Source organism: Streptopelia decaocto (genome assembly GCF_964273445.1).
Source record: "Streptopelia decaocto genome assembly, chromosome: 1".
In the NCBI taxonomy this organism is placed as follows: domain Eukaryota; kingdom Metazoa; phylum Chordata; class Aves; order Columbiformes; family Columbidae; genus Streptopelia; species Streptopelia decaocto.
Window position 1 is genome coordinate 100,783,541 of NC_138663.1, and position 17,796 is coordinate 100,801,336.

At 38.4% G+C, this 17,796-nt stretch overlaps 1 protein-coding gene across 4 annotated transcripts in view; it reads left to right on the plus strand.

The window, feature by feature from the left end:
- Positions 1-17,796, plus strand: part of WWC3 (WWC family member 3) — a 102,865-nt gene that overhangs the window by 22,068 nt on the left and 63,001 nt on the right. For all 4 annotated transcript variants that reach the window (XM_082043027.1, XM_082043024.1, XM_082043025.1 and 1 more), the window contains exon 2: positions 16,000-16,109. In XM_082043027.1, coding sequence (XP_081899153.1) covers positions 16,000-16,109 — 110 coding nt within the window. The remainder of the gene's footprint in view (positions 1-15,999; positions 16,110-17,796) is intronic.

Genomic DNA, 17,796 nt, shown 5'->3' on the forward strand with positions numbered 1-17,796 from the left:
CAGGCTTCCCTGGCAGCAGCAGCAGTAGTCTAGGAAATGGTGAGAAAAAAGTCTTATTCAAATTAGTTGTTCAGTTGTACAGGATGGGGGAGGAAAGAGGGAGTACTCCTGTTTCTTTTTCCATGGCTGTCTTATGAAAGGCTGTGTTCTTGCTTAATGGGTAATCGTAAAAAGTTTTTAGAAAGTGATACAACATGAAAATGTGTGGAGCAGACTAAGTGCATAAGAGTCATTACCACATTTTTCTGGGAATTTCCTGTCATGCTTGTACGTTCTCCTGCCTTCCCGTGCACCATCATTTCCCTTTCAGTTCACTTGGGTTTCCTAATAGCCTTTGAGGGGTGGTGGTGAGTTTCTGAAGTCGTGGTCTCTTAAACAGATTTTAGTCACAAAGTTTTCAGTACACATTAGGCATCTGCTGTCTGGAATAGTAATCGTGGCTCAGTCTGCCTCATGCCTTTCTTTTGCTGGATCTCCTGAAGCATTGCTCATCAACCCAACTAAGCAGGCAGGCTTACAGCACTTCTGAAATCTGTGGATATTTTTCTCTTTCAAGCTACTCAGAGATTGAATCATTAAATCTTTCAGTAATTGGAAATAGCCGCTTGTTGGGAAGACTTTGCCATCTATCTCAAATTTTTGCTGATCGACTCCTATGTCCAGGAGACAGTTCTACAGTAGCTCCCAGTCTGTGTTGGGCTTTTAAAACCAGTCTTAACAGATAAATGGATTAATTGGTGTTTTCCAAACATGTTATCCATGACAAGTTCCTATCTCATTAGGCCTTAACCTTTCATGAGTAATGGAAGAAGCGTTCACATTGGGGATTACTGCTCCTGCCCAGCAGTGGATGTTCAAAGGTGTGAGCCTTAATGTACCCTTAGGACACTGCGAGTTGGATTAACAGCTTTTTATGAATAGTAGGAGACCTTGCTCACCTCCTACCTCCTCTACATTGGCTTTATTTTCTTGTCTGATATAAAGTAAACTGATTCCATTCAGTAATTGTGGAAAAAAAAAAACAAAACAAAACAAACCACCACTTTCCCCTTCCTTGCTTTTTTGGCGTTTTTTTTTTTTCTTCTCCAGTTTTAGTGAGTTGAAGCCTACCTACTGCTAGCTTACTGAGTGACCGGATGAGTGTCAGAAGTGGTAGTGCTATGGAATGATGGGATTGTGCCATTTAGGGCAGCAGAGGGGGATGCATTTGAAGACAACAGAAATATCTCTATATCTCTGGTTTGATTGTACCAAGCTGTTAATCTAGCTTCCATACAAAGCCACAGGTTGAGTTTATGGTATAGCTGGTGTGGAGTGCACAGAGGGGGATAGAGTTCCGTTCCGGGTTTCGGAGCAGAGGGATGTAAAGGACAGCATCATCGGCTGGTCCCATCTTTTCCCATCCTGTTCATTAGACTGTGTCCTGTTCACACTGTTCCCAGCCAGGCCCTTCTGCTCTAGCTCCACTGTTAGTCCTTCTCCCTGTGCTTCTCCTTCTCTGTCTCTGCCTCCTTGCATCATTTATTGTTTTGTGATTGCCACCTTCTCTTCTTCCAGCACCTGTTTCCCGTGCTCCTCATCCTTCTTTATCAAGGTGTGCCCACTTCCTTCTTTTCCTCCATGGCATTTGGGTGCTAACAGGGATTGCATTGATACTGGAAGGAGAATCTGGCTTCCTAATCTCTGTTCCCCAAATACGAGGAGCAGGGAGCAGGTTGTATTGGAAAATGTTTTCCTGGAGCAAACCTCCCGGTGCCCTGGCACACTGGGGATTAGGTGGGTGTGTAGCCAGGATAGGTCTTGGGAAGCTGGTGCATGTTCAGTTAATTAATTAATCTGCAAAGAACGGGGCTTCCATACTTCAGAGTTACGCTGAGCGCGTGCAACAGTATTCCCCCTCTTCAACTCCCATGTGCCTTCACCAAACTTGAATATTTTATCGTGGGGATAGTCAGAGACCTAAAAAATTCAGGTCCCGGTCTTAGTAGTGCTGAGATTATCTGGCAAGGCTGCTGTAGGAATTCTGGCATGGGGTTGGGGAGGGACAGTGTTTTTTCCTCTGCTTCATTGTTTCAAATGGGTGAGCTGTTTTAAATGAAAGTTCTCATAAGAGATGAGAATGGGGCACACCCTCAGGAGGGAGAATTTCAGCCAGAAGCACTTCAATCAAGCAAAATTAGAAGCAATCAAAAAAATTGCCTAATGAGGCAATGTCTAATGAATCATATTAGACTTCCTAATGAATGGGTGGCACTGCATTATAGTAATGTGTAGATGATACAGCTTTGTACTACAGCAGTATTTGGATACCTGCTACTTTTTGTTTGTTGATATGCAGTACTTCAAGATAAACAGTTCAGATACTTATTCTGCAATGTACATCTTTTTCAATACAAACAAACACTGCTCTTACCACTATGGAAAATATGCTCTTGGTCAACCACGAGATGTTGGGCAAGGTTGCAAGAATGACCAGCTGAAGTTTTGTGGCCTATATTATGCAGGAGGTCAATTAGATGATGACAGTGATTCCTTCTGACCTTAAAATATGGACCAGGACAGCTGGGGCCACTCTGTGCTGCTGTGGTGGAAGTTAGAGGCTTCCTGCAGCTCCGGCTTCCTCGAAGGTTCAGGGCCGGGAGGGAGGGAGCTGAAACTGGCTTTTGTGGCTTTTAAACTCTCCTTCGTAGTACTGGAGCTGTTCTTGGATATGGAGGATTGCATGCTGTGCACTGAAAATATCTGCATTTACTAACTGCAAAGGAATGTGTAAATATAGAAAAATATGCAAGTGCAGAAGATTACCCCCCAAATATGTTACTGTGTGGTGCAAGGGTCCTTTGAATGAGCAATATCTGAAGGGAACCTTTGGAAGAGACACCTACAACTTCTAGAGGGACTTGTCATTTACAAATAATAATAATAGTACAAACCACAGAACTTGGTTTCCTGAGTTGCTGTAAATGGAAGTGTGTTGTTAACACTCCTTTTCTAACACAAATGTAGGAAGCTGGCAAAGTAGTTAATTTCAGTGCCCTAGAAAAGTTTAAAGCGAAATAATCTAAGGAAACGGAAGCCTCTATTTTTAACCTTCTCAGTCATGGGAGATAGGGAGGAAGAAGAGGAGGCCATCTACTGTTGAAGTCTCTTTATTATGTTACTGCATGCATTTAATCAAATTTCCTCTGCTGTTTCAGTGAAGAGGTACTTGTTACTTGTGGATATTCAGTTATGTTCAAATTAAGGTTAGTGTAGGTTTGATGTCATGGTGTATCTTCAAAATTTTTTTTATTTTGGGTTTGAGCAAGTTAAGATTTTCCCCCCCACCCCCCCCTTATTACACTGTTACTATTCATAAAAAGTACATTATCTGGCTGGACTACTTTGGATTTTTCACAAAATATTTTTTCTTGATGTATTTTAACAAAAGCACGACAGTGAAATTATGAGTAATTCATCATATTACTTACTTGGAAGTACCTCATTGGTATGGCTTGAAGCTTAAATATAGTATATTGCACAACTGCTGGTAACCATAGAAGTTATAGTATCAAACTCAATAACTGCAACCACTTACAAAAATTTCAGATTAACATAAATCTGTAAAACTGTCTTTTGCTTTAGGATATGTTACTAAATCACTAATACCGGTTGGGGAATACAGTGCATTAGTTTGCAAGGTCAGCATTAAGGAGGACTGTATGAGGCAAGTGTATTTGGGAGTGGTAATAATACTGTGATAATTAAACTTAAAGAAAATGGGCTAAGTTTTCCTAAAAGTTTGAAAACTACTGGTTGACAAGAGGGTTGACCTGAGTGTGGAAGCAGTTGTAAGATTTTAAGTATGTATTTTAAAGAATCTTCTTGCCAACACCTTCATTAACATTAAATATTTGTAGCTTATGTGGATTTGTATTCGTGACTGTTAGGTTGAGAATCAAAAGCTTAGAAATGATATAAACTAATGCGTCATAAAGAAAATAATTTGGCAACTGTACGTGTGATTTTAAAGCAAAAACGAAGAATGAGCTGTGAAGAAAATGTACAAGGTGGCAAATCGTTGCAGAACCATGGCTTTTTTTCTTTAGGGCTCTAAATAATTTATTTTACTTAGTAGGGCAGTTGTTGCTTCAGTGGTATGAAAGAAGCAAAGATTTTAGACATACAATTTCTTCTGTTAGATCTGATAGGTTTGGAAATAAAAGACAGATTTCAAGCACAGATTTTTTTAATAGGTTTATTTTTAGACTACTTTTAATACCTTAAAGGTAACTATTAACTGTTTTTTGTAATACCAGTAAAATATGGAGCTTTTAAATAAGTAGGTAGTTTGAGGATGTCTGTATGTGTATGCTAATATATACAGTATTCACTAATGACTTGTCCATCACCATTCTAGGCAGCTGAAAAGTGTGCCCATATGTGCTTGACTAAGGGTCTCTAACTCCTGGAAGAGCAGAAAAAACTTAAATAATGAGGTGACTGCCATAGATCACTCCTTGCAAGAAATGGAGTCTGAAACCAAAAGCATCAAAGATCCTGTCAACATATTTCCACTTCAGTTACTTAGAGCTAAGTCGAGCTTAGTAGCTCCTCAGTCAAGTGATTGAATTGATGCCCTTGGACCACGTGTGTGTGTCACATTAGTTGCGCTCTTTCGCTCCCATGTGAAGTATTGCTTTGTTAACATAGTTCAGAAACTTTAGAAGAGAAGCAGTCTGGAAAGTCTGCCTTACAGATCGGCGGCATAGTTTGGGCAGGGGTCTGCTGGAGCACAGTGTAATGCCCTCTCTGGTCGCAGGCTTCCCTCTGGGCTCACAGGTGCCCACACCATTGAGGGGGGTTTGAGGCCAGGGCTGTGGCCTTTTAAGAGGCAAAATTTCTCTGCTGTACAGGCAAAGTCAGTGTGTGACAGCCCAGTAGCACCTTAGAAGATGTTACACAGAAATGGGACACGAGTCCATCAGAATTCCAGGAATGTGATAATTTAACATGTCTGAGAAGTGCCATACATGGTACTTTTAGGAAAAACATAGAACTAGTATAACACTGTTTTCAAGTGGGCTGGAGGAGGAGAAGGGGGAGCAAAACTATTCTGAAAGGTTAAATGAGAAACTCTTGTATTGAATTTCTAATATTAGCTGGTAGTGTAGACTTTTCTGGGTGTGAGGCATTTGTTTACTGTTTTACCTCACAATTTGTTTTTAATAGGATGTATGTGAAGTCATGGGTATGTATATTCTTTTGGCACTTACCTACACATTGCTTTGTTCTGAGACTTGAAAAGAATGGTTTATTGAATATATATTTTTCCAACCATTGTTTTATGCTCAGTCCAGTTGTAGTTACTTTTTCCTCCCATTGTTTGTCATTTTCTGCTTCATTTCTCTAGAAACTGTTTGTGGTAACTTTTAACATGTGTTTTCTCTTTTACTAGTATCATTGAGTAATACTTATTTGCGGAAATAGTTTCATTAAATTATTTCAGTAAAATGTAATTGAATATATTCCAAGTATAGTAAGTTTTTGCAGGATTGGGGCTTAAAATATTTTAAAATGTTGAATTACTTAAATGTTCACCAGTAGTTGTGCTGAGGTTGTTTCTGCACATAGATGTGAGGTGTCTGTTCCTAATCTCATTAATCTTCAGTTTAACTCTAGGGGAATGCTAGTAAAATATAGTTTTGTTATAGCTTATTCTAAAACATTGCTTCTCTTAGACCACGGAAGTGTAAAATCCCTGTAGCATTATGTTCATTGGGATGTTTTCTACCATAAGGAGCCTTCTCTGTATATGAGAAGCATTTTCTTCAGTTAGTAACCAGTTGTAGACCACATCAGGATGTAATTGTGTGTATACCTCAAGATTCTGGGGTTAATCTCTGTGCATCTTCAACTACTTGCCTTCTAGTTGGCCCGAAGATTACCACTTAACCTAAGATTCTCAGTTTTGCTGACTGAGGCTTGTCTGAAGTGATTTAAAGCTATAATGTGTTCACAGAAGTGTTTTACAGTGCTTGCTTTATTGAAGAATGTTTAATTTAAGTCTCTGCCATTTGACACTTGAGTGGTATTTGGACAGATCAATAAATTGACCGTGTGTGTGTGTGTGTATATATATATATACACACACCTATACATATGTAGATATATATACTTATTTCCAATCCATCTAGTTGGTAAAGAAGAATGATAAATTTAAGGTGGGGGGGCCTTTAGCAGTGCAGAGCCAACCGTTACAAATGTACAGAAACTTGAATTACCAAAGGCTGTTAGAACGTTTTAGAAAAATCTCTGTCATGATGTTATAATCACAGACTTCAAAATTTTGAATAAAAGTTTAGTCTAACAAGTTCAGACTTAGGGATAACAAGCTATTCAGCAAATGGCAAGGTGAGGTTAGCAACAGAACATAACAAATGGAAATAGAGTTCTGAAGTACTTTACCTTTTTGCTTCTGTACTACTCTAGAGATAGCCAAGATACCTTAATAAACTAGAAATGAAATGTAATAGTGAAGAGGCAATGTAATAGTGAAGGTGTGCAAATTCTTTTTTGATACAAAATTTAAGTGATCCTGCCAAGAGTCTGCAGGAAGCATTCCATTACATGGTAGTGTCTTGCCGCATTTAAGACCATTTTAGTTACTGGTTATTGAGATGTAAAACTTCTTTGGATGCCTCCTTCCAATGTGAAACTTAACAGACTTGAGTTTGGAGTTTTATGTCCCGTTTTTCTTCCTCCGTGTCTGCTGGGAATGCCCCTTTTCCTGCCTGCTTAATTTTCTTCCCGTTTTGAGCTCCTCCCATTATTCTGGTTCATGTGCAAAGGGCTTATTACTAAGAACTTGCTGGTAAAGGTTCACAGGTGCACCTTTTCACCATTACTCAGCTGTTTTCCTTTAGGAAAGTACAGGTGTTTCTTCCTGATGTAGTAGTTGCATACAGAAGGTGTGACCAGTGCTCAGAAGAGAACAGTTTTGTGTGTATATACAGACCCTTATGCACAAGCACATCACAGAATGGCTGGGGTTGGAAGGGACCTCTGGAGATCATCTAGTCCAACCCACCTGCTAAAGCAGGTTCACCCAGAGCAGATTGCACAAGAATGTGTCCAGGTGGGTCTTCAGTGGGCAGCCTGTTCCAGTGTTCTGGCATCCTCAAGGTAAAGAAGGTTTTCCTCATATTCAGATGGAACCTCCTGTGCTTCAGCCTGTGCCCGTTTCCCTATCCTTGGGCACCACTGAAAAGAGTCTGGTCCCATCCTCTTGACACCCACCCCTGAGATATTTATAAACACTGATGAGATTCCCTCTCAGCCTTTTCTTCTCCAGGCTGAACAGACCCAGCTCTCTCAGTCTCTCCTCATAAGAAAAGTGCTCTCAGCCCCTAATCATCTTGGACACTGGCCTCTGTGTAACAGTGTAGCAACTCATCACCTCTCCTAGTGTCTCTTATAGGATGGTTTAGTTAACTGGTGGGCAGGATTGTGCCAAAGTAAGCCAGTCAGAATTTTGAGTTCTCAGACCAGAGGAGTAATTGTAAAACTAAGGACACAACTGCCAAGCCGTTTATTAGACAAAACTGAGCCTAGAAATAGACTTTAGTATGTACTGAGGACATAGAAATCTGAGAGCTCTGTGACTTGCTCTTCTCTAGTAGAAGGCTACAGAGTTGTGGTTTGCAGGATGGAAGAAATAGAGAGATAATCTTCAGGGCTGGCCTGTACTAGCAAGGACCTCAGTTACAATAGCATATAGTTGGAAAACAGTTTTATTCACAGAAACTGATGAAAAAACATTGATTCTGATTCAGTGACACTAGAAAACTAGAACATTGCTTCACTTGCCTGCTCCAAAGTTGTGCTGTGTCTGAATAGGTGTAGTGTAGTGATAGACTTCTGACACAGGGGGAAGAATTAAGTTTGCTTCTCAGATTTGGAAGTTCCCCATTAAATTGTCTTTATCTTTCAATTTAGGCTTTTGATTTTTATCTGGTGTGTGTTTTTTTTTTTTTTTTCTTTCTTTTTTTAGTCTCTCCCAACATGCGAGTCCTTAAGAAGATCATGTAAATATTTAGAGATTTTGAGTAACAAAGACAGGATTGGCAAAATAAAAGTCCTAAATATCTTGCATGTAACTCTTTCTAGCTAAAACCATTTTCAATAAAAAGGTCCAATTTGACATCAGTTTAGAACTGGAGTCTCCCAGTTTCTCCCTCTTAATTGTCTTATCCGACGCATATTTCTGCTCTCCTTCTCTTATGGCTTATTCCAGGCCACCATATGTTATTTTGTCTGCTTTCTGGTCTAGATGTCAAGTTACCTGCTGCCCAGACTGCCTTCCCTCAGCCAGCCCCTCCAGCGATGGCCTCTGCCCCGCCGCTAATCTCAGGTTCTGACTGGTGGCTTTGTACAGGTGCCTGTAACTTTGGGCTATCTGTGCATACACAAAGAAAACATATTTTCAAGCACTCATGGACAGTCTTACTTAACCCCTCTGCCCTCATTTTTTTAATTATCCTCTGTAAAAAAATAGTAAGTAGTAGAAGCAAAAGCAGATTTCTTAAAAGCACTAACATTTAACCTAGCTATGATATTTGAAGGAGGAATTTTAGGCATCTTGATGAAATGTGGTTATATTTTCAGCAATAATATTTGTGTCCTGAATTTGGATATGGATCATAGCTGCTGTTAAGAAATGGATAGCTGCTTGGAAGACTTGGCTGCTCATGTGGAACTGTTTCAGCAGTTCCTGAGCAGCCAGACAAGTTACACGAGAGCTACAGTTGGACATAGCATTTTATTTTATGTTTCAACATACTAAGCCAATATTTCGTAGTTGTTTTTTTAAGAGTATGATAAAGGAAAAACCAGAAGTATATTATTTCTCTCTTGCTTGTTAGTAAGTGTTTGTTATTTCTAGAATAGTGAAAGGAGGCTAGAGGGTGTCCTCAGGTACATTTCTTGTAGGTATTTGCAGGCAGTATGAACTTCTGTTACTTGTAAGTCAACAAATGGTGTAGGTTGTCTCTTACTCATGTAGCTTCACATACATTTTGCATCACAAAATCTGATTGTTCAGGATTTTCATGGCCACCTGGCCTGTTAGCATGACATGTAGCAGTGAATATGTTATATATGATGAACGGTTTTCATATAATAGTGTATAATACCCTGTCCCTCAGAAAAGTGTTAGTGAGACTAAGAAAAAAAGTAAAGGAACTGCCTAGCATGAAGGAGTGAATTCTTTTTGTCTGAGAAGTGAATTCATTTTGGCTGAGAGGGGATCTTATCAGTGCTTATAAATATACCAGGGGTGGGAGTCAAGAGGATGGGATTAGACTCTTTACAGTGGTGCCCAATGATAGACTGAGGGACAGTGGGCACAGACTGAAGCACAGGAGTATGAGGAAAACCTTCTTTACTTTGAGGGTGCCAGAGCCTTGGAACAGGCTGCCCAGAGAGGTTGTGGAGTCTCCTTCTCTGGAGACATTCAAGACCCACCTGGACACATTCCTGTGCGATCTGCTCTGGTGAACCTACTTTAGCAGGTGGGTTGTACTAGATGATCTCCAGAGGTCCCTTCCAACCCCAGCCGTTCTGTAATTTTGTGTGGTGCACAACACAGGAAGTGATGATCTGAAACGCTGTGGGACACATCATTCAGGTTTTTCTTGCCAAAATAGAGTGCTTCTGCATTTTGGTCGATACATTGAGCTTTCATAACACTGTTTCCATTTTTCCTGAATGTTTTTCTTCAGCAGGAGATCATGAGAGAGGTAGTAGCTGATGCCACTTATTTTCTTTATCCACATGAGCTCAGCTGTCTGTGAAACAAGGGCATTTATGGGCTGAGGAATAAGGTGGCTGATAAAGTTGCTATCCATGCTGCCCTGTTGCACAGATGTTAAAGCTGTTTTTTAACCAGCTCCTGAAGCAGCGCAGCTTACAGAATGGGATTAAATGGAGCTGCTGCCAGCTTGTTTGCCACGCTTTGAACAGTGGCAAGCCATGGCTCAGGAGGTCGTGGTTGAGGAGTAGCTCAAATATTTGTGGGAGTGACATGCTTGTCAGCTGTCTCAGCATAGGTTGTCCAGGTATGTATTACCATGGGGTTAGGGCAGTTAAGACTTGTTTCAATTAAAAAAAAAAAAAAAACTTGTCGAATTAATGAATACACATTTTTGTTGACAAAAAGATGTTGATTCATTATTGTAGCTGGATAGTGTCATCCTGTGCCTTCTGTTTTGCACACTGATGTATGCTGTTTTGGCTTATGTTACTGTAAAATTAATTGAATCAAATACACTGATTTGATGCTGTTAGCACTCTTTCATGTGCTTATTTGCTGTTGTTTTAATAAAAGACTGAAAATTACTGCAAAATACAATGTGGTCTTAAAAGGCTCAATTTCAAGTGACCTTTAGAAGAGCTGGTGCTGTTATTTCCTTGCTGTAGGGTAGCATTTTAATTCTAAGGGAAATGTACCCCAGTGATGGCTGAATACAAGTTACCTCCTGTAAGTCAGTGTCCTGAGGACAGAATCTCGTTTGTACAAATTTCTGTCCGGCCATCTGTATTGTGGATTTATTTTAATGAAGGATTGAGTAGATGTTCTGTAAGTTACTTTATTTAGAACTCAAAGTTAAATTGTGTAGTAAAATGAAGATACATCGTTTGGATTAAGAAGGAAATAATGGGGAATTTTTTTATCTTGAAACTATACACATGTAGTTTGGTGAACTTAGTTGTACTTTTGACTAAGCAGTCAGTGTATCATTTGGCGAACCTTATTTCAAGATCTGCCCGACATGTCCCTGCCCTGCTTGCTGGGGTGGGAGGCAGAGGCTGCTGAGGAAGGAGGTGGGGGCAACCAGGGCAACCTGCTCGGAGGGGCCAAGGTCGGGGCTGCTTGGGGGGTCACAGCCCAGCTGGGTGGCCACAGAGAAGGTCCTGCCTGCTCAGAGCGTGCTGCTGCTCAGGCCTGAGCTACCATGGTGGAGGATATCCATGAAGTGCCTCCAGGATTGCAGTGTGACTTTAAAAATCAAAATAACAACATCCTCCCCCCCATCTTCCCTCTGTGTGAACAGCTCTTCCTGTCTATCTTTGCAAAACAACAAAGTATCATCTTCCATTCCTGGTCAGTTTCTTAGGTTTTCTTTTTTGCTGTGCGGTTGCGGGGAATAAGAGCCACACCACAAGATGAGAGGATTAGTTGAATTTTATAACAATGGCTGTAATGTAAATTCATATTTGAAAGGAAGTAAGAAAAAAATGTCTGGCCAAAAAGCTTTTAAGTGTGAGCATCTTTTGTCATTTTTGCCTTCTCTCTTTCTCGCCTTGTGAGACTTCAGTAATATACTCACCGTTATACTTTAGTTGGATAAACTGTTGCTAGATTTATCAGAATATTTATGCTTTTCTAGTTATACTATTACTCATTTTTAAATTGCCTGGTATCTTTCTGATCTGTAATATGAATTAATGCAGTTTCTTAGCCTATAATTTTCATTTGTCAGGCAAAACCATCTATCCCGTTAGATGGCTATTCAGATTGAGATCAAATTTAAGAGAATATCTCTCCTAATTGTTTGTTGAGGAGTATCGAGTATTATTAGACATTTTCTCTCTTTGCTGTTGGACCTGACCAAAATCAGGAACAAGAATAAAAGCACTGTTGGCTGTTGCTGTTCTTGCATCCTTCCTTCTGTGTCCCTTACATATGGTGGCTTTTCTTCAAAACTTGTTGGTTCTTTTTCATAATTAGCCCTTGTGGTTAGTGCTTTCCTCTTAAATTCAGGCCAACTTTGGAAGGTAGAGTAACCCTGGATGTAATTTAGGCATCTACATGTTGTCTGAGAGATGGCAGCTAGTTTGCAGCAGCGTTTCTGCTTTGGAAACACCTTTTTGATTTCCTGTTCAAGATCTTCCAAAACCAGGCTCTGTTTGTCTTAATTTAATTCCATGCAGGAGAAGTTTTGCTCAATTAGACCTAGGGATTTCAAGCAGCCAGAGCCCTCTGATGTGGCATCAGGGCCATGGGAGGACTATGGATCTTACCTAATGTTTCCTGATGCCTTGTGTTTTTAGTGATCTAGTTTTGTTTTTGAAAATCCCTGACAATGGAATTGCTGCCACAAGCTAACATTCCAGCTGTGTTTTGGAGAGTTGAAGTATCCTTTTTCTTTGAACACAGAAGTGTTCCTGTATTATTTAAAGGTTGATATTTTCTGTGTTATTTTGGAGGGTTGAATTTAGAGTTTGTTAATTAAGTGTACTAAAGCTGAGATAAGTTTTGCAGTAATTTATCTGAAGTGATATTTAGCCATTGACTTTTGCTGTCTTCCTTCCGACTGACTCCCCGCAATGTACTGATGCATTCAAGAAATATCTGTTGCTGCTACATGTACATTACTACAGCTTTGAGTTCTAGAATCCTCCTGTGTATGGGTAATGGATAAAGATATGAAATAAGGAGAAGGAAAAACACCTCTTAGTCAGAAACAGTAATTTCTTCTTAATGAAAACATTTAATTTGGGAAGAGTTAGTGGTGGCAGATCCAAGGCACATGACAATGCTCAAAGATTTTTCTCTTAGCTTGATTTGCAGAATTTGGGTTATGGAAGATTTCTTACATGTTTCTGTACTTGCTTTTAGAGGGTTTCAGAGTTGCAAAGATTAGGTGTATAATGTCTGAAGAGCATCATTACTTTTGGAAAGGGTAAACATTTCAAGATAATGAAGAATCAGCAAATCAGTTAATCTGAAGTTATGGTTGGCTCTTTGATAAATGCAAAATTAGCCCCTGTGGATGACTGTCACTTGTACCTGGGCTGTAGATCCAGTGTTCACAACTATGATGTAAACTGTTCCCAGAGGAATTCTGTCTTCAGCTGGAAGTTCAGAACCTTCTTATTTGTGTCTTTCCATTGTCATGGAAGGGACAGGAGATGATCACTAGTGACAGATAAAATGCCTTAGTTTGTTTCTCTGCTACTGCGAATAGTGTAGTTCAGGGCAGCCCTGGTTAGTTTTTTATTTAATTAAAGATGCAGCATTTTTGTTCTGTCTTTGTCTTTGTAATACTTGAAAAAGTTTTTGTCTTTATTTTCATACTTTGTGATGTTTTAACAGATGTACCTTGCAGAATTCTTTATATAGAAGCAGAAAAGACCTGTCCTGTTTTCTAGTGCTTAAGCTATATTAAAAAAAAAAAAAAAAAAAAAAAAAAAAAAAAAGTAAAAAAAAAAAAAAAAAAGTAAAGCAGTATTTCCAGAAGATACTTGATTTCAGCAGTCTACTACTGTAATTTAGGGCTGACTTCCAATATCCGTATCTGCATCTATTCCGTTTGTTCTTCTGGAAGCCCTTAATTTCCCTAACTGGAAAAAAAAAAATGATCTTGTCTCAGAGTTGTGCTAGTTAAACCACAAATGTATTTTTTCACTTGGCTTAGTTGAACCAGTACACAACACAGGGCCAATCTTCCAATTCTTAGTTTTAGCTTTGCGTATTTTGACCTAGGTGAATTGAATGAAGAAGGTTCAGGCTACATAGATATATGTGACTGAATCGAGAATCAAGGTGATGTTATTCCCTGTCTGAAGGGAATCCAATTTGGAGCAACTCTGAATATAGTTTAAAATGTGCAACATCAGGTTGTAAATGGTCTGAATATCTGGAAGAAAGATTTCTATGTGTTCTTTTTCTGACAAGCTTTCTTTCAAAACTCTTAATTAAACTGTTCATGCATGTTTTATACTATTGGAATGAAAACCAGTTAGACCAGATGCGTTGGCTTTCTTCAGTCTCCCTTTCCCAGAAAGTGAACGTTGTCCTTGTCCTGGAAGCCCTGGTGGGATCATGGAGAGCATTGAATTAAAGTTCTTGTAGTGTGAAAGGTTAGGGTATCATGTGTGGGTTTTATTTATGAGTAAAGAGTGAGGGTGTGTTTGTATAACAGGCAAGCATGTCTCATAACTCATTCCAAAGAAAATCTTGTCTATAGTGTGGTAATGTAGGAGCCAATGTCTAGACTACTTCGAGAAACTGTAAACATGATGTCTTCAGAAAAAAAGCATGAGAGCTTAAAAAAAAATGATGCATGTTATATTTTTAATATTTGACTGAATTCCAAGGAGATCAGAAGTATTTTGGCAATATTTGGTCTGCCTGACTGCTAGATGAATTACTGAAAGAATGCATATGCCAGTCCATAGTAACATTTTCTTTCTTGAATATAGCAGCTTTGGATTTGCATGATTACATGATGTAAACTATGCATTTGTCAGGAATGGAAAATTTTTACTTTAAATAGTGGTGCATCAGTTTGTCTTCATCTTATTAAACTGTTTATACACATTTGAGAATCCATACCATATGATCAAGCTCTTTATTATTTGACCTAAATAACTTTATCTTTGTGATGTTGTACAGAGCTGTTCAAACGTTACGTTTAAGCTAGTTAGGACTTTTCTTTGAAATTCTATTGTAGTTAATTTATTTCAAGAATACTAAAATAATTTTAGGAGGCAGGTAAATGCATTTATCTGGTTTGCTGTGCGTGAAGTTGTGTGCTTTTTGTTGGTGTTTAAACGGTGTGCTTACTGGGCCATTGGAATAGCTAGAAGGTAGCTGTAGTAGTATTTTCATCATTTGAAGTCTTTCCCGTTGGATTCTTCTGGTTGGTTTTGTTTTGGGGTGGGGAAGGACTTCTAGTTCAAGGACAGATGTGTTTTAGTTCAGATGAAGTTATTGTTTTCTGCAGGTATTATCAGATGAAGCATAATTACCCCTCCCAATGATCTCTCAATTCCGCAGTGTATTTGTAAGCATAGTCCAAATCTGGTGTCAGGAAACCTTGATTGGGCATTATAACATACAAACAGAATTTCCATTTTATGCCAAACACTGTTATGCCACAGGTTATGCTGAATGTAAGTCAGTCCCTAAATTAATGCATGTATTTAATATTTGCAAAACTGTCTTCGTTCTAGTTATTAGAAATGTCTTAATAAATGTTGAAGGTGTTGGATGTATATCCCATGTATAATTGAAATGATTATATTAATAGCTTTTCTGTAAAGAAATTTTATGGCAGCATTTAGAGGAAAATATTATCTTAGGGGTTAAGTAACGAATAAAATAATGATTTGGGAAATACATGTGATTCAGAAAATGTTAAGGATTTTTTTTTTTTTTGCATCTGTTCTTCCTATGTTTTTTGTATACCCTGATTTTTCTACAACAGTGTTGGTTTAGAGTCTTTCTGTAGAGTTTGTAACCCATTATTTTCAACATTCCTGTCAATATTGAAATTGTTCTTTTGGTTTTCTGTTACCCATTGGTCTATCGAGAGTTTGCCTAGCAAGGGGTGTGATATTTTAAGCTGCTAGATAGTAATGTTGGTACTTACTGGTTACTGTTTCTGCTCTAAAAGCTTCAGAATTCTTCTGAGATGTTTGTCTCTGCTTTTTGAGAGAGAGAGGAAGTAATTTGGATGAGTCTGGACCAAGAAAAATATAACTAATAGTTGGAAATGTATAACTGAAAAGGGGAGAAATCTATCATGTAGTGCTTTCTTAATTTTTTTCCTCTTTTTTTAAAGAACAAACAATTAAACTGCTTGGCACCTTAAAGTAGTTAAAGCCTGTAAAGCTTCTAGTAATTTTTAGCAGTTGTGAACTCCCGCTTCATGTTTGTGTTCTTTGCAATATGGGAGAAAAACTGGCAGGACTGCATGCCATTGTAATTGAACTGTTAAACATAGAAACTTGCAAGGAGAAGCTTGTCTTACCTGTTCAGAGAGTATCTGTCAGCATATTTAAATGAAATTTTATTTTGAAACTGTATGTTTGTAATCATTAGCACATTCCTAAGCAGCGTGACTTGTTTGTGATCAAATGATGGAGGCATCTTCAAAACATGTAATAATATTCATTGCACTGTAAACTATGCACCTTTTGTATTTATTTGTTTTATTTTTATTTTTACAGGATTACAAAGCCATTGACATTTGCTGACTGTGTCGGTGATGAGCTTCCTTTAGGATGGGAAACTGTTTACGATCAACAGATTGGAGTTTATTATATGGACCACATAAATCGTGAGTAGATGTATGACTGTTTTGAGGAATCCTAGCAAACTGGTGTTAAGTGATGGCACTAACTTTGTTTCTGAAACCATTTATGCACCTTATGCTACAGTGAGAAAATGTATGCAAGTAGGTTCTTGCAGTGTCTGTTTTCTCATCTTTCAAATAGGGGCACAATCGTTCCATTTGTAAAGAATTTTACAACCTGTCATTGAGGTATAGTGTATAAAAGTATTTTGGTTTGCTTTATTATACTGTGGAGTATCAATAATTTTGTTGTTGCTTTTTGTCAACTTAATCAACTTGTCATATATCAACTTAAAAGATTTTTATGATATACTCGTGTATTTGCTATTGTTCCAGTCATCTGTAGCTCACTCTTCTGTATCGAAAACCAAAATAAATTGAGAGAAAAGTGACGATTTTTAATTAGAAGCATATGAAACAAAATAATCTCATCCTCTCCTAAGCCGTGTATATTTTATGCTTTAATACAGTATGAAGTGCGGTCAAAAAGACAACAAATGTCCCTTTTGGAAACCAAGAGGGAGAAATTTCCAACATTTTCCCTTTTGGAATATTGTTGAGCTTGGTATTGCCAGTGACTGGCATGTTTGCCAGTTCTATTTAAAAAAAATTGTCTTATCTTTACAGCTTTGTACTACTGCTGCTGTTACTGTTGTGCTGCTATCATTAAGCTTCTTATCACCAATGAGTGAATGCTTTCAATATTGTGTGAACTGGCACTTGGCGGGGAGGGAGGAAAGAAGAAAGTGGCTATATAGACTATCACAGCAATGCTAAATAGTGTAATCTGCAAAAACAACCTCAGTACTATCTACTTGAAATCAAGTCAATTAAAAAATAAAAGTGTAGAAATAGTTTTTGGCTTCCTGCCATTATTGGAATTGTGTATTGTGGTTTCACAATTACATCTTGAAACAAAACAAACACGCCCCCCCAGAAACCCCCAACCAACCAAAAAAAACGCGCCCCCCAAAAAAAAAAACCAACCAACCAACCAAAACAAAACAGACCACAAAAAACCACAAACAAACCCCCCAAACAACAGAGTAACAAATGTTCCCATGATACTGTTTGACCCACACAGGCACTTATTTGTTGTGAAATTAACAAAGATCACGAATTAAATAATAAACTTTAAAGAGCTGTTAATGCACTGATTGCAAGGATAGACAGGCGAGGCAATTGAAAGGCAATAAAAACAGACCGTTAGATAATTCTTACAATAACTCAGTTTAAAAGAAGTAGTAGCTTAATGATTGCTGTTTAAACTGTCATTAAACTTTAATTAATACTGAAGTTAAATAAAAAGTGCGGTTTACATTGGAGTATGGTAATGGAGTGTACTTGCACCAACTTAGGTATGTGTGTGTGAATGTATCTATTAAAAAAAAGAAAAGGCAAGGATATTGGCAGGTTTTGACCTTTGTAAAAGGCTTTAGGAGTCCGTATATGTGAGTAGGACCTGAACTCCCAGTGCAACGCTGTGACTAAAAAAAGCTATTGAAGCATCCTACTGATAGGCATCTTTGATAGGAATAACAATCACCATCACATGCAGAAGCAGTCACTCTCTTTTGCTTTTTAGGCCTTGTTATTAGCTGTTTAACCACAGACATCCAGTTTGAACTTACAGAAAGGTTATTAATCACTGTAGTCATGTTAGATCTGGCTT